This window comes from Cnephaeus nilssonii (assembly GCF_951640355.1).
Source record: "Cnephaeus nilssonii genome assembly, chromosome: 18".
NCBI lineage: Eukaryota > Metazoa > Chordata > Mammalia > Chiroptera > Vespertilionidae > Cnephaeus > Cnephaeus nilssonii.
In genome coordinates this window covers 609230-627124 of record NC_137089.1, presented here as the reverse complement: position 1 = coordinate 627124, position 17895 = coordinate 609230, and the positions used below count along the sequence as shown (strand labels likewise).

At 67.4% G+C, this 17895-nt stretch overlaps 2 protein-coding genes across 9 annotated transcripts; one reads left to right on the top strand and one right to left on the bottom strand.

Moving 5' to 3' along the window:
- Nucleotides 1-627: 627 nt before the first annotated feature.
- Nucleotides 628-12438, bottom strand: EEF1D (eukaryotic translation elongation factor 1 delta). Of its 8 annotated transcripts, none has more exons than XM_079796445.1 (9): nucleotides 12291-12424; nucleotides 11824-11983; nucleotides 4629-4752; nucleotides 4219-4290; nucleotides 1754-1853; nucleotides 1577-1677; nucleotides 1231-1446; nucleotides 884-1078; nucleotides 628-769 (listed from the first exon to the last, which is right to left on the bottom strand). In XM_079796445.1, exons 3-9 carry the CDS (start codon nucleotides 4743-4745, stop codon nucleotides 731-733), a joined length of 840 nt encoding a protein of 279 aa, XP_079652571.1. In that variant the 5' UTR covers nucleotides 4746-4752; nucleotides 11824-11983; nucleotides 12291-12424; the 3' UTR covers nucleotides 628-730. The 8 variants fall into 8 exon arrangements, with proteins under 8 accessions (XP_079652571.1, XP_079652569.1, XP_079652568.1 ...); XM_079796443.1 differs by having other exon boundaries at nucleotides 4629-4749; XM_079796442.1 differs by lacking the exon at nucleotides 11824-11983 and having other exon boundaries at nucleotides 12291-12438.
- Nucleotides 12439-12856: 418 nt separating this feature from the next.
- Nucleotides 12857-14737, top strand: TIGD5 (tigger transposable element derived 5; the record flags this gene model as incomplete). Its single annotated transcript, XM_079796288.1, has 1 exon — nucleotides 12857-14737. The coding sequence occupies one exon, from the start codon at nucleotides 12857-12859 to the stop codon at nucleotides 14735-14737; it is 1881 nt and encodes a 626-aa protein (XP_079652414.1).
- Nucleotides 14738-17895: the final 3158 nt, after the last annotated feature.

Below are 17895 nucleotides of genomic sequence, written 5' to 3'. Positions count from 1 at the left end.
CAAGAGCAGGTGTCGCACCAGCAGGACGGGCCAGTCCTGGGCGGAACCCAGTGGCACCCGCGCTGGTAGACGGGGCTGGGGGTGGGGGCAGCAGGCAGGACTCCACAGGACAGGGTCATGGGACTTGTGCCAGGCCATTCTCCAGCAATGGAGCTGCCAGGCAGTGTGCCGGGGCAGGGGTGCCCTCTGAGGGCTGAATGAGGGCCAGGGATGGGAGGCCGGGTCTCACACAGGTCAGACCTGGGGGCAGGTGCCTGGTCCCAGGAGGGCCAGGCCAGCCCCTAGGGCCTCTCTCCTGGACCACTGCAGGTGGGCACCTTTGCTCCCACAGGGACAGCTCAGCCAGGAACGGCAAGGAGGCAGAGGGAGAGTGGAGGTCTGGGTGCCTCCTGGGCCCAGGAGGAGTGAAGGGCCGGCCTTCTTCCTGGCACCACAGCCTGAACGGGACATGGCACTTGATGGTGAGTGAACACAGGCCAGAGATGGAGCAGAGGGCAGGCAGGGTGAGGCCACAGCCACAGGAAGGCTGTGCAGAGGCCAAGAGGGGGTGATGGTCATGGCCCCCGGGGTGACTGATGTAGGACAGACGGGGCCCAAGAGGGACACCACTGAGGCCAGGGCCTGCCAGCGCTGCTCCCTGAACGCCCGCCCACAGCCCAAATCAGACAGGAGCCAGACAGGGAATCGCAGTCTTTAATGGTGGCAGGGCCGCCAGGGCTCGGGCTTGGGCTCAGATCTTGTTGAAAGCCGCAATGTCGACACTCTGCACCTGGAGAAAGGAGGGCGGTGGTCATGTTAGGCCCAGTTTCCCAAAGGCCGCCTTGCCGGGCCCTGGACCTGCGCCCCCCCCCCCCCCCCCCACTGAGAGAGCCTGCCCACTTACGTGCTCCTCAAACTTGGTGATCTCCTCCTCCAGCAGGTCGGTGCCCACCTTGTCGTCCTCCACCACGCACTGGATCTGCAGCTTGCGGATGCCGTAGCCCACGGGCACCAGCTTGGAGCCCCCCCAGGTCAGCCCATCCAGCTGGACGGAGCGCACACATGCCTCCAGCTGGGCCATGTCTGTCTCGTCATCCCACTGGGGAAGGAAGGGAGGAGGCTGGGTCAGGGGCCCACAGGCTCCCGGGGAGGCCCGCATTGCAGCGCCGTTTACCCCTGCCCCCCGCCACATTTCTCTCTGAGCCCGCGATTCCTGACCCCGGGCAGGGAGGGCCCAGGCGGGCAACTCACGGGCTTCACGTCCAGGAGGATGGAGGACTTGGCCACCAGCGCCGGCTTCTTGGCCTTCTTCTCCGCGTACTGCCGCAGCCGCTCCTCCCGCAGTCGGACGGCCTCCTTGTCGTCCTCCTCGTCACTGCCGAACAGGTCGATGTCATCGTCCTCGTCGTCCTCCGCAGCCGCCGCCTTCCTGGTGGGCGGCTCTGCTTGGCGCATGGGAGACACGTGCTGCCAGAGGAGAGGGGGCTGAGATCAGGCCCCTGGCTGGCAGGCCTCTCACCCTCATGCCCCTGGGCCGGCCTCGGCTCCTCTGTAGCAGCACCAGGTGTGGGGGCTCTGCTCTGGGAGTGGCGCTCACCTGGGTCTGCGGGGCTGTGGCCCGGTGGGCAGGCGAGCTCTTCTCCAGCACGCCCAGACGGGCCTCCAGCTTGGCGATGGCCTGCTGCAGGTCCTGCACCACTGCGGGGTGAGGGGGGTGCTGGTCAGACCACAGCAGCTGGGCCCCACCCCTCCCCCACCGAGCCCAGCGCCTCACCTCCTCGCAGGCTCTGGTTCTCCACTTCCAGGCTGGCGATCCGGGTGACGAGCTCACTGTGGTCTCCGCTGGGCCCGCTGGAGGCTCCAGGGCCTGAGCTCTGCAAGGCAGGGGGAGGTGAGGGTGTGGCGCCCAACCCGCTCCAAGGCCCCCACAGCCACTGAGCAGCACAGCCCCGAGGTGGGCAGGAGGCCGGAGACACCGGACGGAATGGTCACCTGCCAGGCCCCACCAGGAGAGGAGGCGGCAGCCTGTGGGGCCAGGGTGACTTCGCGACCAAGCAGGAAGCAGGGGGCCCAGGGCAGAAGCTCAGAGCCATGGCTGCCACTGGCCGGTGTGGGGGAAGGAGCAGGACTGACAGCCTGGCCTGTGGTCTCGGGAGGGCTGGGCAGCATGGCCTTGAGGTGGAAACGGGAGGGGAGAGCAGCCGAGGGGCCCGGGGGCCAGGAAGGAGCCTGCCCGAGCACAGGGCAGCCCCCAGCAGCCAGCACGGCACCCGGCTCACTAAGTCTGTGCTGGAGGGCGCTGGCCTGTCAGACCCGCACAGTGCTGCTCAGGGAGCTCACCCACAGGGCGCCACAGCTCAAGCCTGAGTCACGCACGAGTGGAACGGCTTTGGGGACACGGTGCACCTGGCCCTTTCCCTGGGCCACTGTCCCTCCTCCAGTGTCCAATCAGGATAAAGACCTTAGCCTGAGGCCCACCCAAGCAGCCATAGGACAAGCCACTGCTCTACACCCCCAGACCAAGGATAGGCTCAAGGTCTCCAGGCAGGACCGCTCCCGTTGGACCGCCCACCGCCAGCCGTAGCCCCCACGCCATTCTCTCTAAGACCTCCGGTGGCCTGGATCACACAGGGATGGAAGCCAGAGCTCCCGCTCCTGCCCACTCGTCCGGCCCCAGCTCCGTAGGCTCCTCTCCCAGGGGTTAGTGCTGGGAGCAAGTGAACGGGGTCCTGGCAGCAGGCTGGCGCCTCGAGCCCTGCTGCACGACAGGTAAGTGGTGGGAAGACAGCAAGCAGGTCACTGGTGCCAGCCCTGCACGTCACCAGTCCTCTCCATAAGACTATGCCCTCGCCCCGCCGACTCCGTCCGCCCACCCCAGCATGAACTCACACCCAAAGCTCTGGAGCGGGGCCTCTCCGGGGCGACCCCGTCACACTGAGGTCGTTAGGGTGGTCCTAGCCCACTGGCTGGTGTCCTCATAGGACACACAGAGGCAAGAGGATGCAGACAAGGGGAGAAACAGCCATCTGCAGGCCAAAGAGTGCGCCTTGGAAGGGACCAGCCCTGCCCACACCTTGATCTTGGACTCCAGCCTTCAGATTGTGAGAAAATCAAACGACGCTTACGCTGTGGTCCGTGGTGCTTTGTGACCCAAGCCCCAGCAGCACACCACAGCTGTCCCCCAAAGACCAGGACCCAGCAGCTGGCCACCACAGCCAGGCCTGAGGGTGGGAGGAGGAAGAGCCTCCTGGGTGCAAAGACCTCATGCCACCAGGGCCTGTGTCTGCCTGGCTCACCCGGGTAAGGTAGAAAGCAAGGCAAGTAGGGGCCACGCCCAATGCAGGGCCTGCTGGGCAGCTGGCGGTGGCTCCACTTCCCAGGGGACACCTGCCTGGGGCTGCCCAGCCTGTGGCCAGCAGCCAGTACACCCGAACCAGCTGTGCAGGCAGGTGACTCACATGGCAAAAGGGACTTTGCAGACGTGATGAGGTAGGGGAGATGGGAGGTGACCCCGGATTATCCAAGTGGGCCCAGCGTCACCCCCCAGGTCCACAGGAGAGAGAGGCAGGGAGAGGAGATGTGACAAGAGCAGGTCGTGAACTGCTGGCGAGGAGCCACAGGCCAAGGAGGGGGCAGCTTCTAGAAGCTGAAAAAGGCGGAAATGACGCCCCTGGAGGCTCCAAAGGAGCACAGCTGTGCGGACGCTTGGCCTTCCGGGCCAGGACCCTCCCATGTCCCAGAGGGAGAAAGAGGCCGGGTCCTCTGGCCAGGAAGGTGGACCAGTAGGGACACACCTCCCAGCCAGGCAGGGACAGAGGTGGCCACGGTCCCGTCTGGGACCAGGAAGCGAGCTGGGTTGCAGGGCCCCTGCCTGGGCCTCAAACTCAAGATGGTGCTCATTCTGTGATTTGAACTCCACTCCCTGTGAACCCTGTGACCTCTGGGGAGGTCAAGGCCCAGGAGGGCAGGAGGCTTCCCTTAGCACAGAGCAAGCAGAAGGAGGGCTGAGGGAGAGGGAGTGAAGGAGGGAGACCCAGCTGAGCGCCAGCAAGCAGGCGAGCAGCACAGCGAGGAGGCAGGGGAAGCGTTGCTGTGGTCTGGGCCCAGCCCGTGCCTGGGCAGCAGCCTCACCCTGGCTTTGCTTCAAGGGCAAAGCCCGCAGCGGCTCTGGGGAAAGTCATGCGCTGTGGCATGAGGGTGGCGGCAGCGCCAGCCTGGGTGCTCGGCCGCGGTACTCACTCCGGCCAGGGATTTCTGGATGTTCTCTCTGGCTCTCGCAATGTCCCGGAGGATCACGCTTGCGCCGTTCTCCTGCAGACAGTGCAGAAAGAACCAGTCTTTTCTTTCATTAAAAATTTTTATAATTTCCAAAAAAAAATAGGAACCCTATGTCCCTCCTGTGGAGAGCGAGGAAGTGACGTGCAGGACGGAAGCTCAGCGGGCAGCAAGATGCGCGAGGTGGAGCCCTGCCGTGGCCTCGGCCCCCAGGCTTGCGTGCGCTGTGCTCCCAGCGGCCTGCAGACAGCGGGCGCGTGCTGCCTTGTGCTGAGAGGAGCAGACCCCGCACCCCAGGAGCAGCCGGACCCTCCACAGACCCCACCTCCAGCACCTGGGGCAGAGCCTCCCAGCGCCCCAAGCACGGCCCTCACCTGGCGCGAGGAGCCAGTCACAGGCCCGTTCATCTGCTCGTAGAACTTCCTTTCTGCATCATCGTATTTGAACTTGTCGAACCAGATCTTCTCGTGCACCAGGAAGTTTGTGGCCATTTTCCTGCTGGGAGGAAAGGGAGAGGCTGACAGCCTGGCCTGCACAGGCCCCTTCTCGCGGCCCAGATGCCAAGGGTGCAGGGTCGCCACCCAGTGCCTGGGAGACCAGGCAACCCCCCCTCCACACCACCTGTTCCCACTGCCACGCGGCTCCCTCTGTGCACAGGCCACGGTCCCAGGCCCGTCCCAAGACCAGCGGCTCTCAGTGTGGCCAAGAACTCTGGGGATGCCGAGGCCCCCCTCTCCAAGCACACATCAGTGCAGAGCCGGATGTGAGTCAGACAACACACTCACATCTGAACACAGGCGGGGGATGCCCCTGCCTCCTACCGAGCAGACACTAAAGACTTCACATGTGGAACGAGGCCGCCTGCTCAGCGATCTTCTCACAGGAAAACGGTTCCTCACGAAAATGCCCATCAGCGTGCAACAAGCTCGCCATGTTTCCAGCGCACCCCAGCAGCACCTCTGCTCGTGTGGAGGAACCCACAGGTAAAACAAAAGCTCTCCGGGGTTCCAAGGTCAGTAAGTCTGAGAACTACTGCGCTAGACCAACGAGGGCCCGAGCCACGCCCAGCCCGTCGTCCGCCTGTGCCCACACTGCCTGGGCAGACGCCCTCTGCTGCTTCCCCAGCCCGACGAGGTGGGCAGCTGCCCAGACCTGGGCCCGCAGAGCCCTCTTGCGCCTCACCCCACCCGACCCCACCCGTTCTCTGTGCCCAGGAACCCAAGTCCTCAAGTGCCTCTTGCTGACAAGAGGAAGTGGGTCTCCCCCATGGAAAGCCAGCTCCATGAACTCGGTTTCGGCCCCATGCCCCCCTCCCCCGCGATGGGCCGTGCCCTGTCCCTCACAAGGCCAGTCCTGTCAACCCATCAGACCAACCCTTCAGAGGGGCAGAGCAAAGGGGCTCCCACCGGGAATCGGGGGCCAAGCGGGCACCCCTTCCCTGGTGCCTCTGCACGTCCCACTGGCCCGACCTGGGCCCAGCCCCTGCACCACAGGGCCCCTAGCGTCCATAGTCTTTGCCCACCTGCCTGGGAACCCCTTTCCTGGCCAGGCCCCTGACCTGCCCTCCAGAGACCATGGCTGCACTGAGGGAGCTGTCCTGGAGGAGGCCCCGGGCCACCAGGCCGGAAGTCTGCCTCGCCCGGCGCATCCTTCAGACTCAGGCCAACGACTGGCCACGAGCGGGGCCCAGTGGGCCCAGGAGCCAGGGCCTCCGATGCTCCCGAGGAGTTTCCCGACAAGAACACCCTGCACGGGGCACTCAGCCCTGAGCCTCATGACCCTGGAGGCTGCACCGCCTAACCCACTCCCGCACCCCACTGAACGGGTCCAGGGGTCTCGGGAAGAGCTCGCGGGGCGGGGACAGGGAAGGGGTGCACGCGGCCCCAGCCCAGGCACCCATCCAGCATGTTTCTCCTACTTGGGTCTCAGGCTGGACATGGATGGGCCAGAGCGGGCACTGGGTCGGTGAACCAGAGCCGTGGATTCGAGGCGCCAGGCCACGCGCAGGGCCTCGGCAGCGTGGTGGCGGCACTCCGCACTGTCGTAGGTGGGCTTGCTGAGCCAGGGCGCCTCGGCATCCTTGTGCAGGAAGTACCAGTAGGGCAGGGCAGACGAAGGGACGCCCCCCTCGGCCCGCCTCAGCTCAGCCCGCTTGCTTCCCGTGGCATTGCGGGCCCTCCGGTCTCTGCGGGCCCGCTTGGCATTCTCGGCCTGGCTGGCTCGCTCCTGCAGGCGCACCTTCCCGGGGGGGTGGCCGTCGAACAGGGCCTCGTAGAAGCCCCTCTCGGCTGCGTCGTAGCGGGGCTTGTCCAGCCACACCTCCCGCACCAGCGCCTGCAGGCTGCCCAGCGGGGGCTGGCCATTGGCTGGTGAGCGAGGCTGGTGGGTGAGGGCCAGGGCCAAGGCCGGTGCCCGCTGGCCCCTGTCAGGAGCCCCCTGCCCGCTGCTCCCCTCGGTGGCCAGCAGCAGAGCCTGAGACCATTCCACAAACGCCCGCTCGGCCTGGTCAAAGGCCGACTTGTTGACCCAGATGCCCCAGGTCACATGGTGGCAGGCCACCTGGCTTCCATGGGTGCAAGGGCCCCTGGGGGCCAGCGCCGGTGGCCGGGCTGCCTGGGCAGCCAAGTCTGCCAGCCTCTGACGGTAGGAGCTCTCCGCCTGGTCGAAAAGCGGCTTCTCCAGCCAGACGTGGTCGGCCGAGAGGCCCACGAGGGCCAGGTCCGCCCTGCCCAGCCGGCTCTTCGGGGAGCGCTTCCTCTTCTGCAGGGGCTGCCGCCCGGGATGGCTCCTCCGGGGACTGCCCCTGCTGCCGGCCGCGGCCTCGGCCTCCCCGGTGTCCTCCGGCCCCGGCCCGTTCACGGCGGGCACCGGAGCCGGGAGCGGCTGGGCAGCGGCGGGGGCGCGCGTGGCCTGGTGCTCCTGGAAGCGCCGCTCAGCCTCCCCATGCTTCTGCTTGTCCTCCCAGACGGTCTCCAGGGCACAGGAGGCCTTCCCGCTCCTCATCTTCGCGCAGCAGTGGAAGCAAGCACAAGAAGGCCGTGAGCACAGCGCCCGCTGCCATGCCCCCCCCCCCCCGCCCTCAGAGCCTGGCTGGCACCGGAGGAGCCTGTGGACGCTCCCCAAGGGGGGCCACCAGGCACCATGCAGGACCCCAGGTCAACCCCGCAGGGACCTCAGTAGAGCAGGAAGTGAATAACACACGGGTGTGTGTGTGAGGACTTGTGTTCTTTTAGCTGCAAAACTTTTCTAACCCAGCATGCACCACGCTCTCCAAAGGGGTCTAGAGGAGATGCTTCCAAACCTCGGAAACCTTTACTTAGAATCCCAACAGGATGCCGGCGAACCAGCGCGCTCCCCCATCTGACCCCGCGTGAACACCCTCACAGTAAGCCTGTCCCACGAGACACGGAGGCTCGCTTACACGGGACAGTTACTCACTGTTGGTCTGAAACTAACTGGACGGCCTGTGCCTGTGCCACGCCCGGCCACCTCCTGAGGCACCGGTGTTAAAGGAGGCACGGCAGTCTCGGAGGCGGCCCATCGTGGTGTAAGGGGCACCATCAGTGGGGCAGTGGGAGGTGGATGGGGGCTCTGAGCCCCACCATCCGCATGGAGGTGACCTTCGTTGTCTGCTGCCCTCAAGGCAACGACCTTCCCCGCCCCCCCACCCCCCCGCTCTGCTGCCAGGCGTGGTGCTGTACAGGAAAGGTGGCTGGCACTCTGTGGACCAGACCAGAAACCTGAGGCAGCCCCCACTCAGCAAGAACAGAGGGGTCTGGGCCCCGCAGCGCCTGGCGGGGAGCAGCTCGGGCCCAGAAAGCCCTGCGGGGGGTCCCTGCTCCCCAAAGCAGAGCAGGCCTCCTGACCAGCACCCAATGCCAGCTTGGCAGGGCTGAGCAGCCCTCCCTCAGGACACCCCTCTGTCCCTGCCTGTGGGCACTGGTGGAGCCTAAGCAACCGTCGACCCAGTGCCCACAGCGCCAGGCAGGCCCTCCGACTCGGAGGCAAGGTCTCCAGAGGCAGGGCCGCCTCTCAGCCGGGAGCCCCCTTCCCCTCCTCACCGGGGACCCACGGCCCTTCCTAACACCCAGCAGAAGTGAAACCGGACTCAGCTACCCCATGGACATGTGGACCACGCCCCGCACCTGCCGAGCACTCTGGGGAGCGTCCCCCCTTATCCCCTGCAGGGGTACGTTGGGGGCCTTTAACGGCACACGCCACAGGCCTCTCACGAGGTCCCAGCGAGGTGCAGGGGCCGTCCCCTGGCCCCTCCCTGCCCAGGCTGGCGCAGCACTTACCAAGGCCAGGCTGGCGGCAGAGGCAGTGGTGGGAGGCAGGGGCTGTGCCCAGGAGGCAGGGCATTGTGACATCACTCCCTGTCCCTGACGGGGCAGCAGGATGACCAGGCAGGGCTTATGTGCCCTCTGACCTCTCTGATGCCTGGCCCCTCTGGCGCAGCCCACAGGCTGGCCCTAGTGCCCAAGCCCTGCCAGACCCTGGCCTCCACACTTCCTGGGCCCCCGACACCAGACCGGGCTGTGCTCAGGGCTCTGGTGGCCACAGCTCAGGGGAGGGGAAGCCAGTTCTCTGGACTCCCCAACTCGGCACGAGGCCTGAGGCGAGGGCTGCTCCGGAGGTGGGCGGGGCTCTGCCAGGGAGGCCCTGAGGGGTGCGGAGCAGGATGAAGGGGCCGGGCTGCTACAGGGGCTCCCGCTCAGGTGCCCGGAGCGTGGGCAGGAGCAGGCGTACTTACTTTCACTCTGACCTCCTAGGGCAGCATGGAGAGAAAGCAGCAAGGTTAGAGCAGGCAGACAGCGGCCCAGAGGCTGAGGGCCCTTCCAGAGCTGCTCGCTGAGGCGGCGTGCGGCGAGTTTGCTGGAGGAGCAGAGATGAGCACCACAGACCCACCACCGAAGTCCCAGGAGACCAGCTCTCCCGGCTCAGGCACCGTCACACCGGAGCGGGCAGTTCCTGGGAGGCGCCACCTGAACACCCCCCCATCTGCTTTGCGGGGGCCTGAGCCCCACTGTCCACCTGGAGCTTGGAGGGGAGCCCAGCGCTGCCCCACCCCCGCCCGCTGAGGGATGCGGAACAAGATGATGAGGCCCACGCCGCGGGTTTTAGTCACCAGAGTGCTGTCTCGGGGACAGTCTCCCTGCCCTGAGCACAGCACAGGGTCGTCAGCGCATCCCAGATTGGACAGCCAGCCCGGGGGCTGCACCCCAGGAGCTGGGTCAGCCAGCTGTGCACGGCCCTCGTCACAGACAGCGAGACCTCCCCCCAGTGCTAGAGCCCCAAGAACCCGCCTCCGTCTCCAGAAGACGCTCTGCCGCCCAGGTCCCTGCCGGACAGGGACACACCAGGCGCCCTGTGGGGCCCACTGACAAGAACGGGACCAAGGGGAGCAGCTGGCCTGCGGAGGGCACAGGCCCCAGCAGACGCCACACCCATTGCCCAGCCTGAGGTGAGGGTGGCCGGTGGCTCTGGGGAGAGGGCACTCCTGCCAGGAGCAGCACCCAGAGCCTGGCCCAGTGGGGGGCAGCAGAGCGCCCACAGGGACGTCCCGGGCCCCTGCCCTGCAGCCAGATCCCCCAGGACAGCTGAGCGACGCAGGGCCCCCCTCTCCTTCCTGGACACCCGGCTCCCGATGGCCTGCGTTCCATGCGGCCTCCCCACCGAAAGCCTGTGTCTCCCGGCAGAAAAGCCACTTGGAGGCGGGACACTTCCCTCTGAGAAGCACGCACACCTCCAGCTCCCAGGAAGTAGCCGGAAGTGCTGGCCTGAGGGTCACCAGGCAGCAGTGGCCGCACCAGGGGCACCACAGCCAGGGCGAGAACGGCCTTGAGCCGCGCTGGCTGCTGACTCCCCCACTGTGGTCCTCCCCTCCCCCATGAGGCACAAGGACACCTCCCCGTAAAGGGGGCACCGCCCCGCCAAGCTGCCCGAGTTCTGTAGGCCCACGGTTTGGGAGGCCCGAGGGACGACGCCCTGCCTGGCCACCAGGCCCAGGGGCAAAGGCGCCCACACAGCAGAGCTGGTCCTGGTTAGAGATGACCCCCCTCGGTGACATTCTCAGCCTGACATCCGGGGAGCCCACACACTCGGCTGCACACATCACACGGCAGGACCTCCGGGTCCCGGGCCTTCTCATCTCCGAGGAGCCGGGCAGCAGCCCCTGCCCAGGACGCTGCTTCAGGAGGGTCCTGCAGGAAGCTGAGGGCGTGGCCTCAGAGCTGTGCCCCAGGTGCTGGGCTAGTGAGGAAGGTTTCAGGGAGGGGGTGGGAGGGGGCCCCTCCCCAGCCCCAGCCTCAGGCAGCCCTTTCCCACATCACCCCACTGTAGTCACACACGGGCGCTCCACACTGTACCCCCAGGGGTCAAGGCCTCCCTCCCCCTTCCACGGGAAGTGGGAATGGCATGAGCAGGTGTGAGGTGCGTGGGGCCGGGGTCTGCGAGCAGCTCGGCTTTCCATGGGCCCCTGGCTGGCGCGGCTGGAACCAGCGCTGCATGATGGAGCTGTCTGCAGCGTCTGCGGGCCGGCAGTGAGCGCCGGAAGCCTTGATGTTCTAGAACAGCCAAGCGGTGGGGCAGCTGCGTGGACAGGAGGCAGACAGGATGCCCTTTTCCTCCTTTGGGGACGCTCCACAGCCCCAACTCCTACTCAGAAGCTTTCTGACCCGACTCCTGGGTAGTTCGGCCCCACGGAAAAATGCCAACCAGTCCTGAGACCCTGCACCCCCAGGCCTCACTGTGCCTGCATGCTACCCCACCCTAGGCCCCGCCTCCACACCACAGCTGGTGGGAGTGTGGTCTCAGCTGACCAGCCAGGCCCTTCCCTGGGGGCAGCTCTAGGAGGCACACATGCTTCCACCCTTCTATGTAGACATCACATGTGTGTGTGTGTCCAGGCCTCGTACATAGCTGGGAGCTAGGAGTGGGAAAGGGAAAGGCTCCGAGGTGGTGAGGAGTTGGGGATCTGTCTCCGATGCCTGCACTTCGCATCAATGTCAAGCTGCCACCCACTGCCAACACACACGTCATCTCAAAATACCAGCACGGGCCGGCGTTTCCCGCCTGCAGCCGCCGAAATGCTGGCACTAGCACGTGACACTCTGGACGTATTCTTTTTTCTTTTTTTATCTTTTTCAAACATCACCTTCAAGTTACCATTTGCAAAATCACCAGTCAGGCAAGCTTGCCCGCCTGTGCTGAACGCTGCCCTCCCCCCGCCGCTCCCCAGGAGGAAGGCAGCACCGCCAGCCTGCTCCCCGGAGTGTGTGCCAGGCGCTCTGAGAAGGCACTTCCTCGGGACACTCTGTCCGCAGGCGGCTCGGGAGCCCAGGCCGGCACAGCTGCTCCCGCCGCAGTCCCCTGGCCGAGCCGCTCTTCCCCGCCCCAGGCCAGGCCCGGGTCCACCTCCACGGCCCCCCCGCAGGCAGGGACCACCCCCACTGCGCCAGGGCGGCCTTCCTTCTGGATCCCCGAACGTGTCGCCGCCGTGGGTCCCCAGCCCACTCCGCCCCACGGCTCCGGCCGGAGCCTCTCGCTCCTCCTCAGGGAAGCGCCCACTTGTAACGGAGGCGCCACTTCCAAGACTGCCGTCAGCTTCGCCTCCGGCCGGACTCCTGATCCAGGTCAAGACCCGGGTCACGCTCGGAGGACCGGTGTGTCTCGGCCGCTCGGCGGTCACGTCCTCACTCCTTCCCGCGCTCAGGGGCCGCCTCGGTTCCTAGGAGGGTGGGCCGGCGCGGCGAGGGCTCAGTGAACCCGTGCTGGACGGAAGGTCCACGGGCCCGGCCACCCACCGGGGCTGGGCCCAAGCGGCGCCCCGCACCCCCGCCGCGCTCCGGGCGGCCACGTGGCCCGCGGGCCCCGCCCCTCTGCGCCGGGCCCGGGAGCCGCACTTGGCCCAGCGCCCCCAGGCCGGCACTGGCGCGCGGGCCCCTGACGGCGCGGAGCCGCCCGGGCCGCCTGTCCCCTGCCCCCTGGGGCCTCCCGGCAGGCGCGGCGGCTTCGGCGCGGGCCACGGTACTCACACGCCAGCCAAGGACGCGGCGACCAGAGACGAGAGCTCGGGGCGCGGGACGGCTGAGGAAAGAGGGCCGCCGGGCCGCGCACGGGAAATGAGACCGCGGGGCCGACCACGCGACGCTGCCGGAGACGCAGGGGAAGCGGTTCGTGCGCCCGCCCAGCCCCGCCGCCGGGGTCCGCCCCGCGACCCTCCCCGCGGCTGCAGAGACGGAAGCCAGAGGGAGACCCCCACGCAGCGTGTCCTTCCCCGGAGGAGCCGGAGCAAACGGCTGGGAACCGGACCTCAGCGCACCCGGCCCCCCTCCGCTGTGGGCTCAATGGACTCGTCGCGATGGGGCGGAACTGACCGGCCTGCACGCGCTGCGTGACGCACGGGGGGCGGGGCGGAGGGACGCACGGGGGCGGGTCCTAGGGACGCTGGGGGCGGGGCGAGCGTGCCTGCACCGCCCCCCGCACCACCCTGAGCCAGGGAGACAAAAGGGAGGGCCGCCGTCAGCCCCGCCCCCAGCGCCCCGCCCCGCCCCGCGCGGCCGGCCGGGCTTCTGGCTGCGGCGCCCCCACCGCCGCCTCCATGTACCCCACCGGCCCTCTGGCTGGCCCGGCCCCGCCGCGCGGCCGCCACGCCCCGCCCGGGCGCCCTGCGCAGACGCCGCGGCCTCCCGCCCCCGCCCCGGCCCCCGCCGCGCGGCCCCGCGTGGCCGTGAAGATGGCCTTCCGAAAGGCCTACTCCATCAAGGACAAGCTGCAGGCCATCGAGCGCGTCAAGGGTGGCGAGCGGCAGGCCAGCGTGTGCCGCGACTTCGGCGTGCCCGGCGGCACGCTGCGGGGCTGGCTCAAGGACGAGCCGAAGCTTCGCTGGTTCCTGGAGCAGCTGGGCGGCGAGGTGGGCACGCAGCGCAAGAAGATGCGCCTGGCCAACGAAGAGGAGATCGACCGCGCCGTGTACGCGTGGTTCCTGGCGCTGCGCCAGCACGGCGTGCCGCTGTCGGGGCCGCTCATCCAGGCGCAGGCCGAGGCCTTCGCGCGCCAGATCTACGGGCCCGAGTGCACCTTCAAGGCCAGCCACGGCTGGTTCTGGCGCTGGCAGAAGCGCCACGGCATCTCCAGCCAGCGCATCTACGGCGAAGCCGAGCCGCCCGCCGCCGGACCCGCACTCGGCCCGCCCGTCAAGCAAGAGACCCCGCCGCCCCCGGGAGCCGCCCCCCTGCCCGGCCGCGCCCCGGCCCCGTCGCCCCCGGCCGAGGGCGGCTACGGCGATGAGCAGATCTACAACGCCAACGTCACCGGCCTCTACTGGAAGCTGCTTCCGGAGCAAGCTGCACCCCTGGGCGCGGGGGACTGCGGCCGGCGATGGCGGGGCGACCGGGTGACCGTGCTGCTGGCCGCTAACCTGACCGGCAGCCACAAGCTGAAGCCGCTAGTCATCGGGCAGCTGCCAGACCCGCCCAGCCTGCGGCACCACAACCAGGACAAGTTCCCGGCCTCCTACCGCTACAGCCCCGACGCCTGGCTCAGCCGCCCGCTGCTGCGGGGCTGGTTCTTCGAGGAGTTCGTGCCCGGCGTCAGGCGCTACCTGCGCCGCAGCTGCCTGCAGCAGAGGGCTGTGCTGCTGGTCGCCCACCCGCCCTGCCCGAGCCTGGCCGCCAGGGTGCCCGCCCTGGAGGAGAGCGAGGAGACCCCCAGGAGGTTCCGGTCTGAGCTTCTCGGCCCCCCGGAGGAGCTGCAGACCCCCGACGGGGCCGTGCGAGTGCTGTTCCTGTCCAAGGACAGCGGCCGGACGCACATCCCCGCGCCGCTGGAGCAGGGCGTGGTGGCTGCGTTCAAGCAGCTGTACAAGCGGGAGCTGCTCCGCCTGGCCGTGTCCCGCGCCGGGGGCTCCCCGCTGGACTTCGCTCGCAGCTTCGTGCTCAAGGACATGCTCTACCTGGCCGGCCTCTCCTGGGACCTGGTGCAGGCCGGCAGCATCGAGCGGTGCTGGCTGCTGGGCTTGCGAGCTGCCTTCGAGCCTCAGCCAGGGGAATGCGCCGGGCAGCGGGCTGGGCAGGCCGAGGCGGCCGAGCACAGCAGGGTGCTCAGCGACCTCACCCACCTGGCAGCCCTGGCCTACAAGCGCCTGGCACCTGAGGAGGTGGCCGAGTGGCTGCACTTAGACGACGATGGGGGGCTGCCTGAGGGCTGCCGGGAGGAGGCAGGCCCTGGCCGGCCCCCTGCACTGGCCCCCGTGTCCCTGGGCAGCCTACCCTCTGCCATGGAGGGCGGGGAGGAGGCGGCCGCCATGCCCACCGCTGGGGAGGCAGTTCGGGGTCTGGAGACAGCTCTCCGGTGGCTGGAGAGCCAGGACCCCCGGGAGGTGGGGCCCCTGAACCTGCTGCAGCTGCGCTCCCTGATCAGCACAGCCAGGAGGCTGGGGGGCATTGGGCCCTCCCCCGCAGCCCCTGGAGACGGGGTGTGACAAGCCAGTCCCCTTGGCCCCAGGGCCTTTGTCCTGTCGCACCTGGAAGGAGGGGGCAAGGCTCCCCTCTGCCCTCCCCGGAGTGGCCACCCCGTGGCTGGGGGTTACAGGCTTGGGGGGCTCTTGGTGAAGGGTTGTCCTGCTCCACTGGTCCCCCAGTCGCCTGGAGGAGCTGGAAGAGGCCCCTGCTCATGCTCCCCGCGGCGGACCTGGGAGGTCTGTGGCTCAGCCAGGACCCTCCCAAGCACACTGGCTCCTGCACACACGGCACCGGTCAGCACAGCTCACTTGGCCGCCAGGACCCAGCCTCCCCCGCCCCCCCCCCCACTCTCCCCCCATGACTGACTGGACAAGGAACGGGCTGGCCCGTCTGCCCACCCTGAGCCGCGGTGCTGTGGGTTCCTGTGGCTTCTCAGTGGGAGGCACGACGCTTGGGTGTTTTTGTCGCATTAAGGCCGTTTTTACAGATACTAGGGGGGAGGGGGGGTCAGTCCCCAGCCTGGGGCCAGCCTCGCTCCGGGCTCCGGGAGACAGTGCCCAGCACGCAGGCCTCCTAGCGCTCTGGATGCAGCAGGAGTGTCTGTTCACTCGGACTTCTAACTTTCCTGAGAAAACGCATTCTCCCAGCAGCTCTCGTTCCGTGGGGTTGGCATGCGGCTGGATTGGGGCCCCGGAGACGACCAATGACTGGACAAGCTCGCTGGACTCTCCCAGCAGCCACAGCCCACTTCGTCCAGGCCCAGGGCCCAAGGCCACCCTCCCCCCTGCCGGAACAGGCTCCCCCAGCCATATGGAACCACCCTGCAGTGCCTTAGCCCTCAGGTGAGGGCCTCCCCTTGCTGGCAGCTGGCACGGCTGGGCAGGGCCCCAGCCAGCACCTGGGCTTCTGGGCGGCGGTGTAAAGGGGAGAAAAGCTTCCCGCGTTTCAGCCCAGCTCTCATAGGGCCTGCTGCCCTGTCCCTCCTGGGAGCTGCCTGTCCTGGCCCTGCCCCTGGCCCAGTCATCCTGGGGACCAGAGGCTGCAGACAGGGTGTTTGTGGAATGGCGGCCCCTGGAGAGGCCGCTAGAGGGCGCCCACGAGCAGATTTCACACAAGTTCAAGACCATGATGACCCCCGCACCCAATACACACACCTCGAATCTGAAAGCTGAGGGAGGGTGTGGAGAATGGGAGCAAGGGAAGTGAGCCTGGGCCCCCCCTGCCAGCTGTGGAGCCTGCACACCTGGGGTTCTCTGCAGTCATTCCCGCCCCAGGAGCCCTGCCTGTCACCGCCTCCAGGGCCGGGAGCCCGCGGGGTGTGGGGAGGCAGACTGCCCAGACGGGCAGCAGGCGAGGGTGCACCTGAGGCCCTAAGGCTCCCAGCCTCCGTGGGCTGTGCAGGGGGTGCTGGTGTCCACGAGGCCGTGGCAGGTTTGCATGGGAGCCAGGGCTGCCCCCAGGAGGAGGCTCGGCCTGTCTGGGGCCCTGGGTAAAGCGAGGCTGGTCCACACTGGCCTGGGGCCGAGAAGCTAGCTTGAGTGCCAGTCAGATGGGGGTCTGGCTTTGCGGGACAGGGGACACCCTCATGAGGCCTGTAAGGGTTTCCCCTCCAAAACGGAGGCACGGGGGGGGGGGGGGTGCCTTGGGACGGAGGCTGCAGGCGCCTGGCCCTGTGGTTCTGGCTGCCCTGGGCCCATCCTGGTGCCGCTGGTTCAGTCACGTCTCCCTGGGCTAAGCTCCGTGTGACATCATAGGGCCCTGCCAGAGGCTGCCTGTGGGGACCCCGAGTTGGCAGCTAAAGCTGAAATGAACCCCAGGTGTGGCCTCACTCCACAGCCTGCCCCTCACGGTTTATCTGCTGGGCCATGGGCACGAGCTTGTCCCCCCGTTTGTGATGGCCTGAGCCGGAGGGCGGGGGCGGGTCGCAGCTGCTCCAATCCCTCGTCCGCTGCCTGAAACTGGGAACATGCCTGGAGGATCGCACACTCCCTGCACAGGCCCTGCAGCTGCAGGCGCTGGGGACAGCCATCAGCCTGCGTCCCGTCGTCCACAGACCTGACAGGCACCGACTGCACCACACAGAGCCGGGGCCAGGTCACGGTGAGAGACCTCCGTGGGCTCAGCAGTGGCAGGGGAGGTGTGTGCACAGGCGTCTGCTGAGAGCACCCCTGACCTACGTGGTTTTTTGGGGGGTGAGACCAGGCTGCAACAGTCGGGGGGGCGGGGGCACTGCTTGCCCAGGGGGCTCCATGCGTGGGAAGTGGCCCTGCAGACGTCAGCAGCAGATGAAACACCGGGTGAAGTGGGAGAGGAAGGGGAGTGCCTCCAGCTGGGAGCCCATCACCCGGGGACCCCAGCCCGTTGGCCCACGTTCAGGTCGGGCTCCGGTGAAGAGCCCACGTGGGAGCAGGGCCCCGGGCAGCTTGGCCCTGGGTGAGGCCTGGCTCCGGTGTCGTGTCCCTGAGGGTGCTGTGGGCAGCCTGCTCTGAGGGGCACGCTCACCCCTGGCCCGGAGTTCACCTGCTCAGGTGAGCCCAGTGGATTTTATAATAAAGGCTGAACGGTCAACGTCACACACATCCCTGCTCTAGTCTTATTTGTGTAGCTCTGACCAAGTGCTTGGGTCTAAGAGCCCTCATATGGCCCAGCCACTGTGGCTCAGTGGATGAGTGTTGACCTATGAACCAGGAGGTTAGGGTTTGAGTCGAGGTCAGGGCACATGCCCGGGGGCATGCAGGAGGCAGCCAATCAATGATTTTCAGCATTGATGTTTCTACCTCTCTCCCTTACTCTCTGAAATCAATAAAAAATATATTTAAAAAAATAAAACACCTCATGTGCTGAGAAAGCAGAAGGGGATAAAATGGGACCAGACGGAACAAAGGAACCATTAACGCACGTTTCTGGGAAAAGCCATGTTAGCTGGGGGACAAGCGGAGACCTGGTGGCCAGGGACCAGGCTGCGACCCCGCCCCTTGAATCCATGTGTCCTCCAGGTGGGCTGGGCTCACCAAGGGCCTCCTCCAGGGAGTGGCTGCGGGGCGAGCCCACCCTGGGCCCCAGACTGTGAGGCGATGCCTGGCTGGGTGCTGGGGGTGACGGCGTGAGTCACTCACGCGCTGCCAGGCCCTGGGATTCGGCTTTCCCGCCTCCTGCTAAGTATCGGCCGGCCACTCCG